At 41.9% G+C, this 21,033-nt stretch overlaps 1 protein-coding gene across 7 annotated transcripts in view; it reads right to left on the bottom strand.

Moving 5' to 3' along the window:
- asmtl (acetylserotonin O-methyltransferase-like) overlaps positions 1 to 21,033 on the bottom strand; it is an 80,172-nt gene that overhangs the window by 32,756 nt on the left and 26,383 nt on the right. For all 7 annotated transcript variants that reach the window (XM_059963789.1, XM_059963790.1, XM_059963791.1 and 4 more), the window contains exons 4-6: positions 13,875 to 13,922; positions 12,366 to 12,430; positions 8,516 to 8,580 (exon numbers count right to left, since the gene is read on the bottom strand). In XM_059963789.1, coding sequence (XP_059819772.1) covers positions 8,516 to 8,580; positions 12,366 to 12,430; positions 13,875 to 13,922 — 178 coding nt within the window. The remainder of the gene's footprint in view (positions 1 to 8,515; positions 8,581 to 12,365; positions 12,431 to 13,874; positions 13,923 to 21,033) is intronic.

Below are 21,033 nucleotides of genomic sequence, written 5' to 3'. Positions count from 1 at the left end.
CAGGCAGGATTAAGGATAACACCAAGGCAGTCTACAAGTATGTGAAGAGGATAAGACGTGAAAGAATAGGACCAATCAAGTGTGACAGTGGGAAAGTATGTATGGAACCAATGAATACTTTACCTCAGTATTCACTATGGAAAAGGATCTTGGTGACTTTAGTGATGACTTGCAGCAGACTGAAAAGCTTGAGTATGTAGGTATTAAGAAAGAGGATGTGCTGGAGCTTTTGGAAAGCATCAAGTTGGATAAGTCGCCAGGACCAGATGAAATGTACCCCAGGCTACTGTGGGAGGTGAGGGAGGAGATTGCTGAGCCTCTGGCGATGATCGTTGCATCATCGATGGGGATGGGAGAGGTTCCGGAGGGTTGGAGGGTTGCGGATGTTGTTCCTTTATTCAAGAAAGGGAGTAGAGATAGCCCAGGAAATTATAGACCAGTGAGTCTTACCTCAGTGGTTGGTAAGTTGATGGAGAAGATCCTGAGAGGCAGGATCTATGAACATTTGGAGAGGTATAATATGATTAGGAATACTCAGCATGGCTTTGTCGAAGACAGGTCATACCTTACGAGCCTGACTGAATTTTTTGAGGATGTGACTAAACACATTGATGAAGGAAGAGCAGTAGATGTAATGGATTTCAGCAAGGCATTTGATAACGTACTCCATGCAAGGCTTATTGAGAAATTAAGAAGGCATGGGATCCAAGGGGACATTGCTTTGTGGATCCAGAACTGGCTTGTCCACAGAAGGCAAAAAGTGGTTGTAGACAGGTCATAATCTGCACGGAGGTCCGTCACCAGTGGAGTGCCTCAGGGATCTGTTCTGGGACCCTTACCCTTTGTGATTTTTATAAATGAACTGGATGAGGAAGTGGAGGGACGGGTTAGTAAATTTGCTGATGACACAAAGGTTGGAGGTGTTGTGGATAGTGTGAAGGGCTGAGGTAACAACGGGACATTGATTAGATACAAAACTGGGCTGAGAAGTGGCAGATGGAGTTCAACCCAGATAAGTGTGAAGTGGTTCATTTTGGTAGGTCAAATATGATGGCAGAATATAGTATTCTACCTCCCATCCACTCCCAAATGTACTGGTTAGGCACAGGAGTACATTCAGCCAGAGACCCATTCCACTGAGATGTAACACTGAGCGTCATAGGAAGTCATTCCTACCTGTGGCCATCGAACTTTACAACTCCTCCCTAGGAGTGTCAGACACCCTGAGCCAATAGGCTGGTCCTGGACTTATTTCCACTGGGCATGATTAACTTATTACTATTTAATTATTTATGGTTTTATATTGCTATATTTCTTCACTATTCTTGGTTGGTGCGGCTGTAACAAAACCCAATTTCCCTCGGGATCAATAAAGTATGTCTGTCTGCAATGGTAAAATTCTTCTCAGTGTGGGGGATCAGAGGGATCTTGGGGTCCATGTCCATAGGACGCAAAAAGCAGCTCTGTGGTTGACTCTGTGGTTAAGAAGGCATATGGTGTATTGGCCTTCATCAATCATGGAATTGAATTTAGGATCCGAAAGATAATGTTGCAGCTATATAGGATCCTGATCAGATCCCACTTGGAGTACACACAAAGTACACTGGAGATGCTGTGGTCAAATCAGCACTTACAAACAAGCAGGATGAACTCAGCAGGTCGGGCAGCATCCATTGAAATAAGCAGTCAATGTTTCAGGCTAAGATCCCTTGTCAGTCCTGACGAAGGGTCTCGGCCCGAAACGTTGATCGCGCATTTCAACGGATGCTGCCCGACATGCTGAGTTCATCCAGCTTGTTTGTATGTGTCCATTTGGAGTACTGTGTTCACTTCTGGTCACCTCATTACAGGAAGGATGTGGAAGCCATAAAAAGGGCGCAGAGGAGATTTACAAGGATGTTGCCTGGATTGGGGAGCATGCCTTATGAGAATATGTTGTGTGAACTTGGCCTTTTCTCCTTGGAGTGCTGGAGGATGACAGGTGAACTGATAGAGGTTTATAAGAATATGAGAGGCATTGATCATGTTGATAGTCAGAGGCTTTTTCCCAGGGCTAAAATGGTTGGCAACAAGAGGACACAGATTGAATGACATGGATTGAAAACTGGTTGGCTGACAGGAAACAAAGAGCGATTAACGGGTCCCTTTCAGAATGGCAGGCTGTGACCAGTGAGGTACCGCAAGGTTTGGTGCTGGGACCACAGCTGTTTACAATATACATTAATGATTTAGATGAAGGGATTAAAAGTAACATTAGCAAATTTGCCAATGACACAAAGCTGGGTGGCAGTGTGAAATGTCAGGAGCATGTTATGAGAATGCAAGGTGTCTTGGACAGGTTGGGTGAGTGGGCAAATGTATGGCAGATGCAGCTTAATGTGGATAAATGTGAGTTTATCCACTTTGGTGGCAAGAACAGGAAGGCAGATTACTATCTAAATGGAGTCAAGTTAGGAAAAAGGGAAGTACAACGAGATCTAGGTGTTCTTGTACGTCAGTCAATGAAAGCAAGCATGCAGATACAGCAGGCGGTGAAGAAAGCTAATGGCATGCTGGCTTTTATAACAAGAGGAATTGAGTATAAGAGTAAAGAGGTCCTTCTGGAGCTGTACAGGGCCCTGGTGAGACCCCACCTGGAGTATTGTGTGCAGTTTTGGTCTCCAAATTTGAGGAAGGCCATTCTTGCTATTGAGGGAGTGCAGCGTAGGTTCACAAGGTTAATTCCCAGAATGGTGGGACTGTCATATGTTGAAAGATTGGAGTGAATGAGCTTGTACACACTGGAATTTAGAAGGATGAGAGGGGATCTGATTGAAACATATAAAATTATTAAGGGATTGGACACGCTGGAGGCAGGAAGCATGTTCCCGCTGATGGGTGAGTCCAGAACTAGAGGCTACAGTTTAAGAATAAGGGGTAGGCCATTTAGAACAGAGATACGGAAAAACTGTTTTACCCAGAGAGTGGTGGATATGTGGAATGCTCTTCCCCAGAAGGCAGTGGAGGCCAAGTCTCTGGATGCATTCAAGAGAGAGTTAGATAGAGCTCTTATAGATAGAGGGGTCAAGGGATATGGGGAGAGGGCAGGAATGGGATGGGGTACTGATCGTGTATGATCAGCCACGATCACAGTGAATGACGGTGCTGGCTAGAAGGGCCGAATGGCCTACTCCTGCACCTACTGTCTATTGTCTATTGACACAGGTTTAAGGTGCTGGGGAGAAGGTACAGAGGAGATGTCACGGGTAAGTCTTTTACTCAGAGAGTGGTGAGTGCGTGGAATGAGCTGCTGGCAACGATGGTGGAGACGGATACGATAGGGTCTTTTAAGAGACTTTTGGATAGGTATAGGGAGCTTAGAAAAATAAAGGACTATGGGGAAATCAAGTAAATTCTAAAGTAGGGACATGTTCTGTACAACTTCGTGGGCCGAAGGGCCTGTGTTGTGCTGTAGGTTTTTCATGTTTCTATGAATAATAGAAGATCAGGTTATTATTTAAATGGTGAAAGACTGCAGCATGCTTTTGTGCAGAGGGACTTGGGAGTGCTTGTGCATGAATCACAAAACTTTGGCTTCCTGATACAACAGGCTATTAAGAAGGCAAACTGAATGTTGGCCTTCATTGTGTTACGAATGTGCCACGACTCTGAGGGGCCGAAGGGTACAAAGTCGCCCCCTCCTTTTTGAGAATCCCACGATCGCTATTAATTCAGGTCTGGGACCCAGGAAATGAGAGAGAGACACGCAGAATCCACAAGGTTTGGAATGTGTCCTGGCCTCAGCGAAACAAAACCATTGATAACGGCTATTGTCTCTTGGAGATGGAATTGTGTATTGAGTACTGTACTATTCATTGAAGCCCCACAGGGGACGACCAGAGTGGGCTGGTTGAAGGATTGCATCATCCCAACCTGATTGACATCTGAGACCCCGTAAGGATAAAAGAGGGTCTGGGGAACAACCCCTTTAGACACACCAGGAGAAATGCTGGAAATCCAGTGACAGTGTTTAATAGCGACAGCCGGTGGGGGGGCTCGTGTGCGTCCTTCCCTTGCCTGGGATTGGCGACCTCATCACGGAAGAAAGGCTTTAGCTAAAGGAGAGGCCACAAGTGAACGGCCACTCCAACGAGATTCCGACGGATCGATATCATAAAAGGAAAGCCGGCAAGTTTTTCTCCCAAAACTATCTCTCTCTCCAACCATTGCAAACCCAGCGGTCCCCAAAGGCTACAGCCTGCATGAACTGAGTGAACTTTATATTTCCATCGGACAATACATTATCCCCTAGACAACGATAGGGCTATTTCTTATTATTATTAGACCCGCACTTTTAGATTTAGTATTGACGACGTATATTATCTGTATATTTGCATTGATAATATTTTTGTGTATTTTTACTAATAAATACTGTTAAAAATAGTACCATCAGACTTCAACAAACCTCTCCATCTTTGCTGGTAAGTGACCCAGTTACAGGGTTCGTAACAATTGCAAGAGGGTTTGAATTCAAGAGCAGGAAGGTCATGCTGCAACTATACAGGGTACTGGTGAGGCCGCACCTGGAGTAGTGTGTGCAGTTCTGGTCGCCAAACTTGAGGAAGGATATACTGCCTTTGGAGGCAGTGCAGAGGTTTAACCAGATTGATTCAAGGAATGAAGTGGTAAACCTATGGGGAGAGATTGAGTCGCCTGGAACTATACTCTCTGGAATTCAGAAGAATGAGAGGGATCTTACAGAAACATACAAAATTTTGAAAGGGATAGATAAGATCAAAGTAGGAAAGTTGTTTCCATTGGTAGGTGAGACTAGAACATTGCCTCAAGATTCAGGGGAGAAGATTTAGGACGGAGATGAGTAGAAACTCTTTTTCCCAGAGAGTGGTGAATCTGTGGAAATCTCTGCCCAGGGAAGCAGTTGAGGCTTCCTCACTAAATTTATTTAAGAAACAGTTAGATAGGTTTTTACAATGTAAGGGAATTAGGAGTTATGGGGAGAAGGCAAGTAGATGGAGCTGAGTTTACGGACAGATCAGCCATGATCTTACTGAATGGCGGGGCAGGCTTGATGGGCCAGATGGTCTACTCCTGCTCCTATTTCTTATGTTCATATAATCCGGTGCTTTATTGTTGCCGAGGAAGTTCAATGAGGTTTCAAGCAAAGTGGACAGACTGGAGGCCAAGAAGCCTGGAGACAGTGTATGAGCTTATGATCAATTCTATTCTCACTGGAATCGCCAGTTAAATCATTGAGGAAGACTGAAATCAATGAGGACAAGAACAAGAGGCGAGCGGGTGTTTAGCACCATTTGCCTGCGTTTGACCAGTCTCACTATCCCTCTCAAACTCTGCTGCCAGAAGAAGGTGCCTGCATGTGTTTGGTCTCAATCTCTCGCTGTTCCCGGAAGAAGGTGCCTGCATTTGACCTGTCAGTCTCTATCTTTCCTTCTCGGCCAATGCTGCCGGAGCATGAGGTCTTGGGTAAGGTTTAATCAATATGGTTTGTAGATTGATCTTTGTAGGTCTGTGTTATGATGTGTTTCTGGTTTCTGGTCACTTTTTGTATTGCTATTTTGTGCAATTTTGGTTGGGCCGGATTGGCTATGTAGCCTGCAGTCAACAAACAACAGTGTTAAATTCAACTGAACTAATCTGAACATTCCTAAAATATTTCAATGACTTTCTGGTTTGATGTTTAATATTGTGCATTTCTCACTCTATTTTTTTGCCCTTTGCATGACCTGTTCTTTTTTATATGTGTTGGGGTTTGATGTTTTTTCTTTGAACAGGTTCCATAGTTTTCTGTTTCATGCCTGTCTGTGGGATGACGAACCTAAGTGTTTATACTGCATACATACTTTGATAATAAATGTACTGTGAAACTACTTTATAGCTGCGTTTTGATAGCTGGTGTGAAATAAGCAATAAGATAATTCAAAACTGTTTTGCTCAATATGGATTCAAGCATTTGGGCTTGGAGATGCCAGAAGTGGCCAGGATTGAAAATGAAATGATTTCACTATTTCAACAAGTTGTGAAGTATGAAGAATTTGAAGGTATTGACAGTCATGTTGAATGTTACAATGAAAATGAAGATTTGCAAGATGCAATCCTCAAAAGCATTGTATGAAGGTCGCCTATCACCTGCACTAGGTGTCTGTGCTAATTTTGTTCATTTATAGTCAATCAAAAGAAAATGTCAGTAACTCCAGATGAATTCCTCTGTCGATAACTATTAGGAATTATAGTACTGTAGTAGCATTGGTAGTGTTCTCATTTGTTCTGTATTTCATTTACTGTAAATATATAATTTGTTACAAGGTAGTTTGCTTTTTTATATATAGCTTTTTAATATCCATAAAGCTTCATCTAATTGGGACAGCTGCTTAATTAGGTCAAATGTACTGGTCCCGACTTGTCCCAATTGGGCAGATTACCAAAACACAAATCAAAGAGAAACATTTTATAAAATATCTTAAATGAGGAGAAAGGGGTAGGGAGGTGACAAGGTTTAAAGAGAATTCCAGAGTGTAAGACTTTGGTAACTGAAGGCATAGTTGCTGCTGATGTAGCAAATGTATCTGTGGATGATCCAGAGACTAGAGTTAGAGGAGACCAGATTACTGGGGGCTTGAGCTCAAGGGGAATCAGAAACAAATAGGACAGAATGCAACACATACAACATGCTGGAGGAACTCAGCAGGTCGAGCAATATCCATGGAAATGAGCAGTCAATGCTTTGGGCCGAGACCCTCTGTCAGGACTGAAACATTGACTGGTCATTTACATGGATGCTGCTCGCCCTGCTGAGTTCCTAAAGCATGCTGTACGTGTTGCTTTGACCACAGCATCTGCAGTGTACTTTGTGAATAGGACAGAATGGATGTTTTAGTTATACATTCCTGAGGTCGACATCATTTGAAATATTGTACCTGACAGTGCAGAGTGAACTAGTAAATATACCACTATATTAGGTACACTTGCTTGTTAATGCAAATATTTAATCAATCATGTGGCAGCAACTCAACACATAAAAGTATGCAGATATGGTCAGGAGGTTCAGTTGTTGTTCAGACCAAACATCAGAATGGGGAAGAAATGTGATTTAAGTGACTTTGATCATGGAATGATTATTGGTGCCAGCAGGGGTGGCTTGAGTATCTTAGAAACTGCTGATCACCTGGGATTTTTGCACACAACAGCCTATAGTTTACAGAAAATAGTGTTAAAAAAATTCCAGTGAGTGGCAGTTTTGTGGGGGAAAATGCCTTTGTGCGGGAGAAGTCGGAAGAGAATGGCCAAACTGATTCAGGCTAACAGAAAGGTGACAATAGCATTACAACTGTGGTGTGCAGGACATCATCTCTGAATGCCTAGGACATCGAATTTTTAAGTAGACGGGCTACAGGAGCAGCAGAAGTCCACATCATGTTCCATTCCTGTCAGCGAAGAATGGAAAACTGAAACTTCAGTGAGCACAGGCTCAGCAAAACTGGGCAACTGAAGACTGGAAAAAAATATGACATTGCCTAATCTGACAAATCTCAATTTCTGCTGTGACCCGCAGATGGTAGGCGCAGAAATTGGGACAAACAACATGAATCCATGGACCCATCCTGCCTTGTGACAATGGTTCTGGTTGGTAGTGATGGTGTAATGGTGTACGGAATGTTTCCTTGGCACACATTTGTTCTTTAATAGCAATTAAGCATCATTAAGTGCCATGTTGTACTTTACCATGAGGAATTCAGGCTGTTCTGGGGAAAAGGCCAATTCTACCCAGTACTAGAAAGACGTACCTTATAAAATGGATGCTGAGTGTATACTTTCCTTGGAACAGTTTAACATAAATTCACAAGATTAATACAATGCTAATAGATTAGATTAGGAGGAACGATCACATCAACATGATTTGTTATTCTTTGTCAGAATGCAGTCCATTCAAGCAGTTAAAATGATGGGGGACAAAGGCATGACCATCTATGGTTCTAACATAAAATAATACAAATTCTCTCTGATCTAAATAAAAACTGAAATGAAATATACCCTGATTTTATTTCAGAGAAAAAGAATCTGTGCTTGCACTATTGGATTCAAGCACTGGTTACAAAGAATATAAAGTTATATAAACATATATTTAGTACTCATTAATAGATTCAGATGACAAAAATGGCATGGCTATTATGAACAGAAGTAGAAAAGATTGACTGAGATTTGAATACTTCTGTTACTTCACTCAGAAACTTTGCTAGACAGAACAATAGATTAGTTAGGTTGTCGTATCAGGCTTATTTGTGGAGCAATGTCAGAAAATGAAGTGAAAATTAACCAACTGAATAAGCTTCTGTAAATCTAACTAATTATTGATTTAATTCAGCTATGCAGACAAGTATGGGTAGGTATATTAAAGATACAAATTAACTACAATTCAATGTATGCACCTGAAGTGTTATTATCAAAGAATTTATTTTTAAAAAAACAGAAAAATATTCAGAAAACAAAAATAAAACCTTACCTATTTTGCAGACACATTGGACAATTGCAACCCCCGTGAAAACACTATGTTCATTATTGTTGAGTCTAAGAAAAATACAGCAAATACAAAAGCTAGTAAATAATTTCCATATTTTGTACAACCAGAGTTTTATACCTTACAAACCAGTAGTACGTTTCCATATCTAATCTTTATAGTTTGACATAGTCAAGCATCCCAAAAACTTTAATTCCCCTTTTCCACTATCCATCAACAATGTCCATTTCAAAATGGAGCTCTTCTACAATCATCTTTACTTTCATCGAGTACTCACCTCCAAAATTTAACGGATCTATCCTATTCTCCTTTCCGCACATATTACCCTGGCAAAAGGTTCCACATGCTTCCTGAAAACACCATGCCTTCCTTTCCACCTTCAGTCCCTGCTGCTTCTGCTGTCATGTATTTTTAATGTTGCAGATCCAATCTTCAATCCGCTGCAACTTCTTGTACATATCCCAGACAAAGAAACGGGCAGGAAAAATCATTGCACCTCCCATTCTGCAAACTCCCTTTTCCAAAAGCTCCCTTCTGGAAAGCACTATAGGACTGTTAAAATTAAACCTTCACACCATCTTAAAAGTTTCTTCCCCTACACAGTTCTAGTTAGCCTCCCCACCCCCCTCTATTTATTACCTCAGGCTACGTCCACACTAGAACGGATAATTTTGAAAATGCCAGTTTCGCATAAAAACGATAGGCGTCCACACCAGGCATTGTTGAAAATACCCCTGTCCACATTAAAACGGGTATTTGGGCGATGTCTTCTTACTGGGCATGTGCAAGACACATCTACAGAAAACAAGCCACATGTTTGGTGTCGAATCTCGCAGTGAAAGTGCGCGTTTGTCCAGTTACAGACTAGAAAAACTTAAAAGGAAATTGCCAAATGACAGATAGCTGTTGGCTCTCGCGCAGGAGGACTTAAAACCGATAAAAAAACAAATAATGGAGCATATGGAGGCAACCGACAGGGAGTTCACAGACAGTATGACCCGGATGATGATGAATATTGAAAAACTAACTCTGTTGCATTGATAAAGCACCTTGTTAAATGTCTAAAACATGTCTGTATCAGTGTTATCTTGTATTTCCACACAATGTTATATTAGGCTGTAACAGATCTACTGTCAGAGAAGTACTTGCATAAATAGATAAACCATGTTTCATACGAGCAAGGACAGAAAACAGGGCAAAGTGAGTATACTTATTTATTCAGTCAGTTATGGGTCAAAGTATTTGGTGAGTACATTTCAAACTCTTCTGGCTTCAGTCTCGTTGCTGTCTGCTCTGAAATGGTTAGGTTGTGTGGGGGGGGGTTGTGTTCAGGAAAATAATGAGTTGTCGCCATCTGTTCCGGCACGTCATGACAGCGTTCCTAGAAATCTCCGGTTACCCCATCCACATTACTCCTGACCAAGTGGCGTTTTCAAATTTACACACTCTGGAGTACGATTTAGAAAAGCTCCGTTTTCAGGGGAGGAAAACGCCATTTCAGTGTGAACAGAGGGTCAAAACGAAGTGAAAAAGCTTCAGTTATGGATTTAGCCAGTCTAGTGTGGACGTAGCTTGAGTCGCTACACTATAATCCATTTGTATAATGTTGTTTACCTTGTAAATGCATGCTGGTATTTATGAACATTTTATTCTTTATCTGTACTTTAACCTCTAACTTTATTTTTATATAATTCTTTATAATTACTTTGTCGTTTTTTTTAAATTGAGATACAGCCTCTCGAGCCACACCACCCACAATCCCCAATTTAATCCTAGCCTAATAACAGGACAATTTACAATGACCAATTAACCTACCAATCAGTACATCTTTGGATTGTGGGTGGAAACCAAAGCACCTAGAGGAAGCCCACACAGTCATGGGGAGAATGTACAAACTCCTTAAAGGCAATGGTAAGAATTAAACTCAGGTCTACTGTACCATGTATTGTTGTGCTAACCAATAGGCTACCATGCCAGCCCAAAAAGTTGTATGTGGCCACCACAGCACAGCAAATACCTTATCCATGTAAATGTATATGGTAATTAAGGTTGATCAATGATCTTTCCTTTAATCATTGGGAAAGACAAAGCCAACATTTTTAAGATCTTTCTAAAATTACATACGGCATACTTATATGATCCATTCTGGTCACTATTTCAGGTTGATAATTCGTCACTCTAGTTAAGTCACATCTGAGCTTTTAAATCTACATCCAATCAAAAGATAGTCCAATTGGATGTGCTTTATTATTACTGTCACATATACCAAGCTACAGAGAAAAGCTTGTTTTGCATATTGTGTATCCATACACATCAAATTACACCATTGAAAAATCCTTTCTCACCCCAAAGCAGACAAATCTCAAGGTTGTATAATTTATACATACTTTGATAATAAATGTACTTCAAATCTTTGAATTCATCTGTTAATGAAGGCCTCAACCAAACCTTTGTAGATAAAGGCATGATCAAACCCAAGTCTTGCTGGGCAGTCTCTAACATTCTCAAAAGCAGCTCACTCATAAATCATAGAACAGTGCAGCACAGGAACAGACCATTCAGCCCACAATGTTGTGTCAAACCAGCTAAAAAGCTAATCAAAAACACCCAACCACTATTCCCTCGTACCTACACCATGTCCATATCCTTCCATCTTCCTTACATCCATGTGCATTTCAAACATCTTTTAAAAGCCCTTAAAGTATTTGCCTCTACCACCATACCAGGCAGCGCATTCCACTCAACCACTACTCTCCAAGTAAAAACCTTATCCCTCACACCCCCCTTGAATATTCCCCCTCTCACCTTCATTGCATTCTCTCTGGCATTAGACATTTCAACCCTGCAAAACAGATACTCACCTTCCACTCCATCGATGCCTCTCATAATCTTGTAAACATCTATCAGATCTCCACTCAGCCTCTGGTGCTCCAGGGAAAACAACCCAAGTTTATCCAGCCTCTCGTGATAGCACATGCCCTCTACACCAGGCGGCATCCTGGTAAACCTCTTCTGTACCCTCTTCAAAGCCTCCACATCCTTCCTCTCACGGGACAACCAGAATAGTATGCAATACTCCAGATGTGGTCGAACCAGAGCTTTATAAAGTTGCAACATAATCATAATTCTAAATCCAAACAGCCAATTCACCATAGAACCCACAAACTTTAATCTTCTGGATTAGACTCCCATCAGGGTCTTATTAAAATCCATATAGACAACATCCACTGCCCTACCCTCATCAATCTCTCATCACCTTGTTAAAACCCTTTCCAGATCAACCAATCTCTTCAACTGAAATCCACCTCTTTGCCAACCTACACCGGCAGCCATTTATTCTGATTCATTTTAGAATTTTGTTCTCTCTTTATCTGCTCCTTTATAATCTCCACTACAATTGACAAACCCTTTCAAAACGATTGTGAGTATGTGGCAAATGTGCTTATGGCAGTTTGACCATGCAGTGAATCGATTTGGCCTCCTATGTGTGGAGGGCTCCCTCCATCTGCATATGCTTTTGTCTCATTGGGCCCAGTTTTGTCGCTGCATCTACTGTTCCTAACATGCTTCAGTAAGAATTGTTTTATCATACAACCTTGTTGCCATTCTTGTTCTGCGCATATGTAATAGTTACAAAAATATACTGACTTTTTGTTTGGCTAACTTTAATCTATCTGGAAATCAAAAGCAACAAAAAACTTGTTTTATCGCCTGTCTGGTTATTTTTTTCACCTCATTTGGCCTGCCATGTTTGCACATATAAATCACCTTGAGATACATCAATGTCAAAGAAATACAAATTAATCTCCTCTCTTCAAGCAGAAAAGAAACTTACTTCGATAGCATGTTGTATGCAACTTGCTTATTTTTGGGTTTCTCGAGAATTTCACCATGAATACACTGAAAAAAGTGAATATAAAGATTGAAATCATATCTCCAATCAAACTAATTATAAAGTCTGAGAAAGATCACATTCACAAATCAAGTGACTGCAGAAACTGGAATCTGGAGAGAGAGAAAATTATTTATTTATGAAGATAAAGCACGCAACAGGCCCTTCCGGCCCTTCGAGCCTCACCGCCCAGCAAGCCCGACTTAATCCTAGCCTAATCACAGGCCAATTTACAATGACTAATTAACCTACCACATCTTTGGACTGTAGGAGAAAACCAGAGCACCCAGAGAAAACCCACACAGTCACAGGGAGAATGTGAAATGTACAAATTCCTCACAGGAGCAGCTGGAATTGAACCCAGATCGCTGGGACTGTAAAGTGCTGTGCTAGTTACTACACTACCATAGTATCTGGAGGAACTCAGCAGGCCAAGCAGCAGCTGTAGAGGGATATGTTCAGTTGACGCTTCATGACTCATTTTTTCACACTAATGCAGAAAAATATTTATAATTTGACTACAGACAGTAAAGAAAACACAAGTGACTGGGGGTGGAGTTTTTCCATTCAATCAATATCATTTATATTACAAACACAAGAAATTCTGCATATGCTGGAAATCCAAAGCACCACATATAAAACGCTGGGGAACTCAGCAGATCAAGCAGCATCCATGAAAATGGACAAACAGTCAATGTTTTGGGCCAAGACACTTCTTCAGGACTGGAAACAAAGGGGGAAGATACCAGAATAGAAAGCTGGGGGGAGGAGGAGGGGCTAGGTGACGCCAGGTGTATAGGAAAGGTAAAGGGCTGGAAAGGAAGGAATCTGATTGGAAAGGAGAGTGGATCATAGGGGAAAAGGAAGGAGAAGGGGACCCAGTGGGAGGTGATAGGTAGGTGTGAAGAGGTAACAGGCCAGAATGGGGAATAGAAGAGGGAAGGAGTAGGGATGTATTTTACCAGAAGGAGAAATTGATATTCATGCTATCAAGTTGGAGACTACTTAGATGGAATATAAGGTATTGCTCCTCCATGTTGAGGGCAGCCTCATCGTGGACCAACATGATGAAATGGGAATGGGAATCAGAATTAAAATGTTGGACCACTAGGAAGTTCTGCTTTTGGTGTGGAAGTCAAAACCCTGATCTTAGCTGGCGCTATAAAGCAATGCACTAACCACTATACTATTATCTATCCATCGTTTAATTTCTTTGGCAGAAGATTTGAAAAATAAATAAATAAAATTAACCCTTATCCGTATCTTTCCTTCAATAATCATCAAACAGTTTAAGTAAAAGGAATGCAGAAACTGTTTCTATTACAATAACTAAATCATAATTCTTCCAATACTGGTGCTGGGTATTTACTTTGGAATGGAACTATAAGAATTGAAATGACCTATCTACTCGTCAGAGATATTTTTCAGGCCATGTTTTCTATGTTAGCTTACCACAACAGTGTCTGCGCCAATGACGATGTCTGGAGTCTTGAAGTGTTTCTGTTGGAAAAATAAAATGGAGACACTCTTACTGCCTTTCTTCCTGTACAAAATTGAAGAGGTCAAGATTGAAGAATATGGAAGTGAAATTTTACTAAACATATTTTGGAATAAACAGATTTTTGATGCAGTTTTTAAAGAAATAGTACTTGGATGCAGCAAAAGCCAACAAATGAAGCTATATTGCAGATTGCCAGACGAACAATTCAAGATTCAAGGTTGTTTATTTTTACATTTCAGTACACTAGCGTAAAGAACAAAATGATTGTTACTCCAGATCCTATACAGCATCAAAAGCACACAATAAGCCTCCAAGAGGACCACAGCCTTGTCGTGGTTTGGAGGCTTGCATGCCTCAATGAACCGGAGTTCTATGTCTGCTAGAGTCAGGGATTTATGCTTTGGCTCTTGGTAGGTTCCAGATTCAGGGGTTCAGCTCAGGGCTAAAAAAAACCTGACTGGTCAAACAAAATTGTTTCAGAAGCAGCAATAAAGAGTCCTTATACATCTCAGTGTGACGTCATTCCTGAGTCTCCACCCTGGACTTGCATGACTGGTAGTAGTGAAAACCGAGAGGAAGCTAATGATACAATGAAGGAATCTCTGAACACAACCTTCATTGCTGCACCTACATGCCAGCCGCGTAATGGGGAGTATGTAAGCCTAAAGAACGCAATACAGACCCATTCTATGAACATTGTTGTGGTGGAGTGGGTTAATGGGTGAAGGTGTGGTTCAACCTCATGGCTTGGGAAAAGCTAGTTTTTGAGTCTGATGGTCCTGGCGTGAATGCTGTGTACCCTCTTCCCTGATGACGTCAGAGTCAGAGAGCTTCACCGGAGGCAGGGTAGCACAGTCTACAAGCTGCAACCGATGCCACTCCCCAACCAATATGTTTGCTCGGCAGAAAACAAGCAGTATTGTATTTGATTGCAAACTGCTGCAAGCTCATGGATTCTGGGTCTTGGACTATGTCTTTTTTGTGTGACTATATTTTAATGATACCTTATATGTGCTAGATGTGCCTTGTGTTGTGTATGACTGCTGATACTGTGCTTTGTACCTTGGCCCCAGAGTAATGCTACTTCAATTGGCTGTATTCACGGGTATTCGTGTATGGTTAACATCAATTAAACTTGAACTTGACGGGACTGGGGCAAACATTCCATAAGCAGGATGGGTGGGATCCTTTGTAATATCACTGGCCACTTTCCGGCAACTTCCTGTATACATGTCCTTGATAGCAGTTAAGTTGAAGTTGGTGTTCTAATCTTAGCCAGAATCAGAAAATGATGGAGATATTTGTAGGTCAGGCAGCAGCTATGTGGAAAGAGTTTCAGATTATAGAGTCATAGAGCAATCTCACTGATACAGGTCCTTTGGTCCAACTAGTCCAGGTCATCCATGATGCCTACCCAGCTAGCCCCAATTTCCCATGTTAGGCACATATCCCTCAAGTCCCCCAGTCCATGTACCCCTCCAAGTACTTCTTAAATAACACTATTGTATGTCAGTCCATGGCATCCTCTACTGCCACAATGAGGCCACTCTCAGGTTGGAGGAGTCACACCTTATATTCTGTCTGGGTAGTTTCCAACCTGATGGCATGAATATCTATTTCTCAAAATTTTGGTAATAGCACCTCCCCTGTTCATCTCCTTCACTATTCCCCATTCCTGTCTCCCTCTCACCATATCTCCTTACCTGCTCATCACTTCCCTCTAGTGCTCCTCCCCCTTTCCTTTCTTCCATGGTGTTCTGTCCTCTTCAATCAGATTCCCCCTTCTCCAGCCCTTTATCTCTTTCACTAATTAACTTCCCAGCTTTGTACTTCCCCCGCTCCCAGTTTCACCAATCACACTGTACCTCTTCCTCCCCTCCCCCACCTTCTTACTCTGACTTTTTTCCCCCTGTCCTGATGAAGGGTCTCGGCCCAGTACGTCAATTGTTTATTCTTTTCTATGGATGCTGCCTGACCTGCTGAGTTCCTTCAGTAGCGTGTGCTGCTTTAGATTTCCAGCATCTGCAGACCTTCTGCTGTTTGTGTCCCTCGAGGTTAACTTGTAGGCTGAGTTAGTAGTGTAACCGTCAGGTTCGGTCAGCGGCATTAGTCTAGGGAAGACCATCTCTGGCCCTGCCAGACATGTGAAATCTGAGGTGCAAAACCTCTTGTTTGTGTGGATGCTGCATGATGTGTTCCCGTTACAAATCAGTACCACAAAATAACAGACAGTACACCATATGCAATTAAACGATTTAGCTTTATAACTCTTAATTTGACTAAAGGGTTAGTAAAGTAAAACAAAAAGAAATGGGCCCACTTTAATGAAACAGTCTAATGTGCACAAGTTGGAGCTCACGGTTTCCCTTCCATTGGTCCTCCATCGATTTCCCCCGGCTTCATCAACTCTCGGCCCCACTCCAATCCACTCCTTTCTGATGTCTATGACCTCTCCATGCTGGCATCTTCTCTCTCCATCCTCCACCGAAGAAAAAGGCCCAGATCCCTTTGGTGTCAGCCACACAGAACGAAAACACACTCCCCTCATCAGACGGTGCACTCTCCAAAGTACCCATCATCTCCAACCATAACCCAAGCACTGCTTCTACAGAAAGACCATTGCATTAGCAGTGAAACCTTTCACAGGGTGTTACAGTAGCAAGGAAGTCAAATGTAATGTTAGCATTCATTTCAGAGGACGAGAATCTGTAAGCACAGATTAATGCTGAGATGTTACAAGGCGCTGGTCAGACCACATCTGGAGTATTGTGAGCATGTTTGGGCCCTATGTCTAAGAAAGGATGTGCTGCCATTGGAGAGGGTCCAGAGACTAATGTGAATGATCCTGTGAATGAAAAAGTTAATGTACAAGGAATGTTTGATAGTTCTGGACCTGTACTTACTAGAGCTTAGAAGAATGAGGGGGTGGGGAATCTCACTGAAACATACCAAATATTGTAAGGCCTGGATAGCGTGGATGTGGAGAGGATATGGAAATACTGAGAAAGTCCAGGACTAGAGGGCATAATCTCAGAATAGAAGGACATCCCTTTAGAACAGAGATGAGGAGGAATTCCTTTAGCCCGAGGGTCATGAATCTGTGGAATTCATTGTCACAGACAGCTGTGGTGGCATAGTCATTTAAGGTGGAGGTTAATAGGCTTTTGACTAGTAACAGTGTCAAGGTTCATAGGGTGAAGGTGAGAGAATAGGGACAAGGCACTGTGTGTCTATGGATGGTTAAGAAGGTTAATAAGTCAGCCATGATTGAATGGCAGAATAGACTTGAAAGGTCAAAAGGTTTATTTTTGTTCCTATGCCTTATGTTTTCATTCCAACCTAACCTAAGCAAACCTCTCCCTATAACTCAGGCCCATGGTCCTGCCAACATCTTCATAAATCTTCTGTGCACTTTTCCAGTTTAACCACATCCTTCCTATAACAGGGCAACCAAAACTGTACACAGTACTCCAATGGCAGCCAATGATTTATGCAACGGCAACATAATATCACAACTCTTATGTACCCTTTCTGTTTGAGCCTTAGTTGATCACAGTGCCAGAGACCTGACAGCTGCTGCTAGCCCTTGAAAGATCATTCCCCACACCCTCCACCTAATAGTATGCAAAGATTTTGATCAATTTAACTGAGAATGTTTTTTGTGAATCACATGCTCCTTTTTTAACAGCAGAGCCCCAAAAAACAGGGAAAATTATAACGTACGAAATACTAAAATTTCAAAAACTGAAATGTCAGCAGGTCAAAAGTATTCATCCCGCTTTGCTCAGTACTTAGTTGAAACACCTTTACAGCTATTACAGCCAGCAGTCTTTTGTACAATGTGATGGAGCAAGATTTGCCCATTCCTCCTTACAAAATTACTCAAGCTGTACCAAGTTAGTTGGGGATTGGCAGTCATACATGGGTGTTTCTTTGGTTGGCAATCAGTGCAGGGGTCGGTGCTGGCCCCACACCTGTTCACGATATACATTAATGATCAGGAAGAGGGAACTATGTCTAATGTATCTAAGTTGGCTGATGACACTAAATTGAGAGGAAAAGCAAATTGTGTAGACAATAGAGAGTCTACAGAGAGATATAGATAGGTTAAGTGAGCGGGCAAGGGTCTGGCAGATGCAGTACAATGCTGGTAAATGTGAGGTCGTCTACTTTGTCAGGAAAAATGGGAGATCAGATTATTATTTAAATAGTAAAAGACTGCAGCATGCTGCCGTGCAGAAGAACTTGGGACCACTTGTACATGAACTGCAGAAGGTTGGTTTACAGGTACAGCAGGCTCTCAAGAAGGCAAATGGAATATTTTCCTTCATTGCTAGAGGGATTGAATAAGACAGCAGGGAGGTTATGCTGCAACTGGTGAGTACTGGTGAGGCTGCATCTGCAGTACTGCATGCAATTCTGGACTCCATACTTGAGGAAGTATATACTGGCTTTGGAGGTGGTGCAAAGGAGACTCAGCAGGTTGATTCCAGAGATGAGAGGTTTAGACTATAAGGAGAGATTGAGTCGCCTGGGACTGTACTCACTGGAATTCAGAAAGATGAGAGGACATCTTATGTTGTTTCTACTGGTAGGTGATACAAGAATTAGGGGACATAGCTTCAGGATTCAGGGGAGTAAATTTAGGATGGAGATGAGGAGGAACTGCTTTTTGCAAAGAATGGTGAATCTCTGCCCAATGAAGCAGTGGAGGCTATCTGAGTAAATATATTTAAGACAAGGTTGGATAGATTATCGCATAGTAGGGGAATTAAGGGTTATGGGGAAAAGGCAGGTAGGTGGAAATGAGTCCATGGTCAGATCAGCCATGATCTTATTGAATGGTCGACCAGGCTTAACGGGCCAGATGGCCTACTCCTGCTCCTATTTCTTATGTCCTTAAAGACAGAAATCTTGAGGTCTTGCCAGAGATGTTTGATTGGGTTAAGGTCAGAACTCTGACTGAGCCACCCAAGGACTTCAATTTTCTTCATTTGAAGCTACTCCACAGTTGCTCTGGTAGTGTGCTTTGTCTCACTGTCCTGCTGAAAGACTAACTTCCTCCCCAGTTTAAGCTTTCTGGCAGAGACTAGAAAGTTTTTATCCAGGATCATTCTGTATTTAGCAGCATTCATCTTTCCATAAATCCTGACCAAATTTTGAGTCCCTGCTGCTGAAAAGCATCCCATAGCATGATGCTACCTACTCCACCATACTTTAAACTAGGGATGGTGTTATTGGCTGATGCACAGTATTAGATTTACACCACATGTACCACTTTGTGTTGAGGCCACAAGGTTCCAACTTAGTCTCATCCGACTACAAGACATCTCCCACATCTTTACAGTATCTTCTAATTGACACTTTGCCAACTCCTTAAAGGCAAGAATATGTCTTTTTCAGCCAGAGTTTCTTCCTTGCCACACTTCCACAAATACCCTTTTTCTGCAAAAGCCGTAAGAGATTTTGGAGCCATGAACTTTATCTCCAGTTGCAAACAAAGACTTCTGCAGCTCACTCAGAACAACGGATGGTGCCACAGTTGCCTCTCTTAAAAGTGCCCTTCTTCTCCAGTGACAAAGTATAGAGGGATGGCCTGACTTAGGCAGTTTGGCTGTGGATTCATACTTATTCCACTTTTTCATGATGGACTGCACTGAGCTTCAAGATATATTCAGTGCCTTTGAGATGGACTTGTATCCTTCCTCAGATTTGTGCTTCTCTATTATCATTTCCCCGACTTGCATTGAATGCTCGTTTTTGGTTTAGTCCATTGAAAATCTACCATACTGTTGGACCTTACTGAAAGAGGGGGCATTAATTCTTATGAATTCATTGAAAATAAATGATCCTCCAATTTTCTGCATCAACAAATTGGATGAGTTGTTAAGGTAATACCTGTATATTGCACCTGAGGGAAGTTAATTGTGGGAGCTGAATACTTTTTCAAGGCACTTTCTATATACATATATATAACCTGATTCTGAATCCAAATTGATGAGTAATCATCAGGAAAAGTAAGATATAATAGTTAAATTAAATAAGTAGTGCAAAAATAGAAATTAAAAGTTAGTGAGGTAGTTCTCATGCGTTCAAGGTCCACTCAGAAATCTGATGGCATAGTGGAAGAAGCTGTTCCTGAATTGTCAAGTGTGTGCCTTCAGGCTTCTGCACCTCCTCCCTGATGGATATACCCCTTTGCAATAATGATCAGAGAGGCACAGAGTATCCGTATGTACCAACAAGTAACCTTTATTGTCTCAACTAAAAAGCATGTGGGTTTGCAAGCTAACTACATGTGTGCACAGCCACTAGGATTCCCTGACCCTTCATGAACAGTCAATGAAGAGACCTGGGAGAGGAGACTATGCTGCCAGGCATTCCCTGTGGTCCCAATCTCACTTGTCCATAGGCCCCTTCTCATCCGCGATCGTTGGTCTCAGGAGAATTATCGCTGTCTTGTATTTGAAGATCCTGACTCATATGGTGTTCCTCAAGAGTACATCTAATGCACCTCCATTCCATTGGCTCAAGGTCACCTTCATATGGGCTCCAGTCCAGCATTGTTCTATGGTCTCTGACCACCAGCCTCATGCCTTTGTTTCTTTCAACTCCAACTGGTTCAAACAAGTCAAACTAGGTGACCCAGACACTAAGTCTAAAGAGATTACAGGTTGCTTCTCCAGCAGGCCTGCCGTGATAAATAATAAATAATCTGAGAATGGTCTCAGGTTTAGCAGGTTAATAGCTGAAACTCCTTGTGTCCACATTCAATTGCTCTGTTCAGATTATCCCACAGCAAGAATCAGTTCATCAGAGTTCACAAAATTGGAAGAGGAAGGGTGCTGCAAAGACAGTCTCACAAAATGACCATCTCCATCTCCTTCATGCAGACAGCAAGAACAACAATTGGTTTGTCTACTTCCACTTTCCTTATTTTATTCAGATTGACTGATTTGTAGACTGTAGTTCTTTCTGGCCAACAGCAGCAACAAGAACAAGGCATGACCTGAGTGATTGCGATCTTTAATAAAGGATGCCACCTTTTTGAGGCATCGCTCCTTGAAAATGTCCTGAGTACTACGGAGAATAGTGTCCATGATGGAGCTG

The sequence above is a fragment of the Hypanus sabinus genome, chromosome 3, assembly GCF_030144855.1.
Source record: "Hypanus sabinus isolate sHypSab1 chromosome 3, sHypSab1.hap1, whole genome shotgun sequence".
Lineage (NCBI taxonomy): Eukaryota > Metazoa > Chordata > Chondrichthyes > Myliobatiformes > Dasyatidae > Hypanus > Hypanus sabinus.
Note: the sequence above shows the minus strand (reverse complement) of the source record. Positions and strands in the feature narration are given on the sequence as shown.